The 4596-nt window shown below is 39.7% G+C and overlaps 1 protein-coding gene across 1 annotated transcript in view; it reads right to left on the bottom strand.

Moving 5' to 3' along the window:
* Nucleotides 1–4596, bottom strand: part of LOC123979981 (low affinity immunoglobulin gamma Fc region receptor II-like) — a 19908-nt gene that overhangs the window by 11916 nt on the left and 3396 nt on the right. The window contains exons 4-6 of the mRNA XM_046064094.1: nucleotides 4217–4462; nucleotides 2661–2831; nucleotides 2385–2486 (exon numbers count right to left, since the gene is read on the bottom strand). Coding sequence (XP_045920050.1) covers nucleotides 2385–2486; nucleotides 2661–2831; nucleotides 4217–4462 — 519 coding nt within the window. The remainder of the gene's footprint in view (nucleotides 1–2384; nucleotides 2487–2660; nucleotides 2832–4216; nucleotides 4463–4596) is intronic.

Raw genomic sequence — 4596 nt, 5'->3', positions numbered from 1 at the left:
TGTGTGTGTGTGTATATATGCTTGCTTGTTTCCCTCAGTCCTTGTTGTAGCGTGTATATGCTCTCTCTCGTGTTCAGCCTGCCTTGTTCATCATATCATCCTGTTTCCCTGCTGTCTGGATTATCACCCTTTTTGGATTTCTGTAGGATTGCCTTGTTTTATTTTTGGTTTACATTGGACTCAGCCACTCTACGTGCAAATGTGCTTGCGCATGCCCAGTGTACCTGAGCGGCCAATAGATGTGCGTTTTCAGTCGTTTTAATGTAGATGGAGATCAACTCCAAAACGCAACTAAAACGCTGGTGTGGACGGAGATCATATTCGTTTTAATTCTCCGTTTGTAAACTAAAAAAGAGTAGTGTGGATGGGGCCTTAGTCCTGCATTTTAGTCCTTTGCCTTAGTTCTTAGTCAAGTGCCTTACTTCTTAGTTCTGTGCTTTATGTTAGTGTTATTCCTGATCTGTATATTTCTGTGTTTCATTATTTAATCTTGTCTTGTTTAGGTTTTCGTAGCTTAATTTATTCTTATGTTTATCTGCATGTTACCTCTTCGAGCCCTTTGTCTCCATGTTTTAGTGTAGACCTGTTTCCTATTTGGTCCGTCCACGCCCTGATTTTTGTAGTCTTTCTGTGTTTTGTCTTTTATTTTGGTAGATTTGTCCTGGTGTGTTCCTGTGTGCTTTACTTCCTGTTTTACTTTGTAGTACTCAGTTCTCATGTGTCCTTATCTAGCTTTGTTTCCTGTTGTTGATTACCTGATGCGTTTTCGTTTGCTTGTGTATATAAGCTCTCAGTTTTTTTTTGTCTTTGTCTGGTCAATGTTGTCTAACGTTGAGTGTTCCACCGTTCCTTGTTCTCTGTTTTCTTGGATTACCTTGTTTGGATTATTACTTTGCCTTTTTGGATTTAAACTTTGTTTGGACTCATGCCTTGTGCCCTTTACCAGTAAGTTTAAAAAGAGTTTCGAGTTGCTTCATTGTGGATTACTTAGCCTGTGTCCGGCTTGTTAAATAATATGTAAAATGTGGGATAATCATGGCATTCATTTATATCATAGCAGTTTCAAAGTTGAATGATTGCCTAACAAATCCAAAGTTACTTAAACTAAATCTAACTCTTTTGCATATTTGCAAGATAACTCTGCTCCGGAGTAGGATATATAAAGAGGAGTCAGAAAGAGATCGGGGTTATTCCTCTGCAGATCTCAGAGGCAATGGACTGAGAGCAGCACCATCATCGCGCTGGACCACAAGCCCAAGACAAGAGGGGATTTGAACAGCAAACAACTAGAGAATACTTTAGAGTTTCTTCAGTGGACTTCAAGAGATCGAGCTACAGAGGACAACCACAACAACCAAACCAACTGAAGAATCATTGGACTCTGAGGTTTTTCTCTCTCTCAACTGCAACGAAGACTGAAGACTTTTGGAGACAATTTGAAGGCTTTGGACAAAGCCTCAAGTTTCTACTTTTTACATGAGTTTTAAAAGAGAAACTTGATTCAATCCAGACACCCAGATACTTGTAGTCAGACACAACTTGCAAATTTTGCCCTGATATTATTATGTCTGGGTCTGGAGTGCTACATGGTCGCTTTGAAAAGAACATGCTAACAATTTTATAAATATTTAACACAAAAAACATGATCTGTCAAGCCATGTTGTAATATAGTTCATTGCACTGGTTTTGAAACAGCTTGCTGCTTTGTGCAACAGTGTCCACAAAAAAACTGCATCATCAGCATATAGCTGGATTTCTCCATCAGGACAAACCAAGGGCAAATCATTAATATAAAGACTGAACAACAGTGGCCCGAGTGCATTACCTTGCGGAACACCAGTGCTAATTTATAAACAGTGAATTTGTGATTTTTAGTATGTCCTTTTTAAGGTACAAAAACTGCCACCAGAGTACCGCCCTTATCCATCATGGATATTTTGTAGTTTTCCACTTGCACAGACTCAAACCAGCAATGTTCTATTAACAAGTCTTGTGTGGGTCTCACAGCTCCTTCCTCAGAACCATGAGCTTCACTGTTGTCCATAAACTATTGAAACCCATCAGCAAGTTTCACTGCTGCACTGGCTGACATGTTTCTTCATCAACATGAACACACACACTTTATTTTGACTCAGTCCCACACACATACTTACTGCTTCTTTTTGTTTCTTGTCAGTGTTGATTGTCTAACCTGCCCATATTAACCTTCACTGGTGTATTATTCTATGAATGTATTATTATGAATGTTCTTTATGTCAACCCATCGTCATATAAAAATGTCCTCACATCACTTTATAAAATGTCCTTAAACAAGGTCTAAAACTCAAATTGGTCCTTTACACAGTCCTGGTCCCTGGAAAATTGAATCAATAAAACATCATTACCTCTGCTGAGTCTGATTGGCTGCTGTAGGTGATCTGATATGTTGACATCACTGAATATGACGCTATTTGTGATGTCCTCATCCCCAACTTCTATTTCATCGGCTGAAAAAGCAATAAAAATTTCAGTTTGTAATGTGTAATAATTTGTACTACAGAAGTGTTTATAGAAATGTAAATATCAACAGTAAAAATGATTTATATCTCTTTAAATCTGAACTGCAGCATGTGGCTGTAAATAAAATGTGAAATTGTGTGAAATTGTTGTCTGTGTCTAACCTTTAGGTTCCCTATGGATGCTTTGTCTCACCAGTAGAACCAGGAGAATCAGAACACAGCAAGATAGAACAGAAGACAACAACACGAAGGAAGGATAGGAGGAACCAGGAGAAGAAGTGGGTGAGGGAGAGGAGGGACCAGGAGTTGAAGGAGGACTTTTGGTAGGTTTCTCTGAAATTAACAATAAATTATAATTAAAGGCAAAAAAAAAAAAATGGATTGAAATCGATGGCATTGACAGTTCATTTTTGATTTCCAAGGGGCGTTATAAACGGGCGCAGACCAACCAAAGCAACGCACTGTGTGACGTAGCAAAGCTGGTAAATAAAAACTTATCAATACTGTCAAAGTACTGAAAACACATCTTTCTCATCAACAAAAGCTTAAAAGGTCCAGTGTTTTAATATTTCTGAGGATGAATTGACAGAAATGCAATATAATGTCCATAACTATGTTTTCAGTGGTGACCCAACATAATGAACCGTTATTTTTTTATTACCTTAGAATGAGCCATTTATATCTAAATACACCACGAGGTCTCTTACATGAACGTCCCCATGTTGCATTGCCATGTTTTTACAGTAGCCCAAATGGACAAACTGCTCTACCGAGTACAACGTTGAATACATACAAGTAGTAGTAGTCTGGTTTGTAAGAAGTAAGATGAGAAGTGAAAAAGGGACAATTACAGGACCACACAAGTTATTTAGCACAGAGCATGTCGGCCATCGTAGCTTCTCCCGAGTACATGGAAAGCGAGGGGAGGAGCGGTGACTGATGGTGCATTCATGTTGTGTCGGAATAATCAGAATCTTTTTTTCCTACTTAAATCTTTGTTGCAAAAAAGAGAAAGACAATTTACATGGGACTTAAAGAAGTATATAGAACAGTACAAAAATATATCAGAAGACACAACCAATAAAAACTTTGCCAGGGGTCTATATTATATAAAGATATTAAAAGAGGACCATATGTTGGCAGTTCACAGCCTTTTTGTTGCTGGATTTAGAAATTAAATTGATGCAAGATATTGTATATGTCTGTGTGTTGTTTATACACTCTGATAACGTTAATCCAACACATCTTTGTAGTAGCGTCAGTGTTGATTCCACATTCACACTTAAGCGCACATGAACACACACTGAAGTCAGAGGAACGACTTCACAACTCAGAGAATGGGAACATCCGAGGAGCTAGTGAATGCACCGTGAGCCACTGGTTGCAATTAGCAACCATCACCACTAGATGCCACTAAAACCTACACACTGAACCTTTAAGCGTAGTTGTTTATCCAGTTTCTTTGAAATTGTAGTGATAAAGGATTCAACAGAAACAGTTCTAGTCGATTGGCCCGACCGGATTCAGGGTGGAAATCAGTCTGATTAGGAGGGGGGCCAGACACACGTGCCAGAGTAAATTAAACAGGACCTCTCAGATTCTGGTTCCCTGGCTACTGAACACTGCAGACTGCAAAATTAAAAACATCTCTGCTGTCCTGACACCTGAACTCAATGTAGAAAACAGGTCAGTTTGAGAATTATCTTTGAGCTCCTCACCTGTGACAGAGATCCAGCTGGATGGAGACTCTCCACGACCGCTGATGTTACACTTGTAGAGGCCTTCATCAGACTTGGAAACATGGTGGATGGTCATGTGACCTGTAGGCTCAGTCCTGATGAGGGAGCCATCTTTATAGAAACCAGCTGGGAGGTTGGAGGGAGGGGTCTCTGTTTTACAGTGCAGAGTGACATCATGTCCCTCCATCACAGGGAGGACAGGACTCTGCAGGATCACTGGTCCACCTCAACACAGAGACAAACTACAGCATTTCATCATTTACACACAGCTTCATCAACACTAACTCCACAGTCTGATCTTACCAGTGACAGTGATGCTGATGGTGTTACTGGTTGCTCCCTCTCTGGACTCACACCAG

The sequence above is a fragment of the Micropterus dolomieu genome, linkage group LG12, assembly GCF_021292245.1.
Source record: "Micropterus dolomieu isolate WLL.071019.BEF.003 ecotype Adirondacks linkage group LG12, ASM2129224v1, whole genome shotgun sequence".
NCBI lineage: Eukaryota > Metazoa > Chordata > Actinopteri > Centrarchiformes > Centrarchidae > Micropterus > Micropterus dolomieu.
This window is presented reverse-complemented; position numbering and strand designations above follow the sequence as displayed.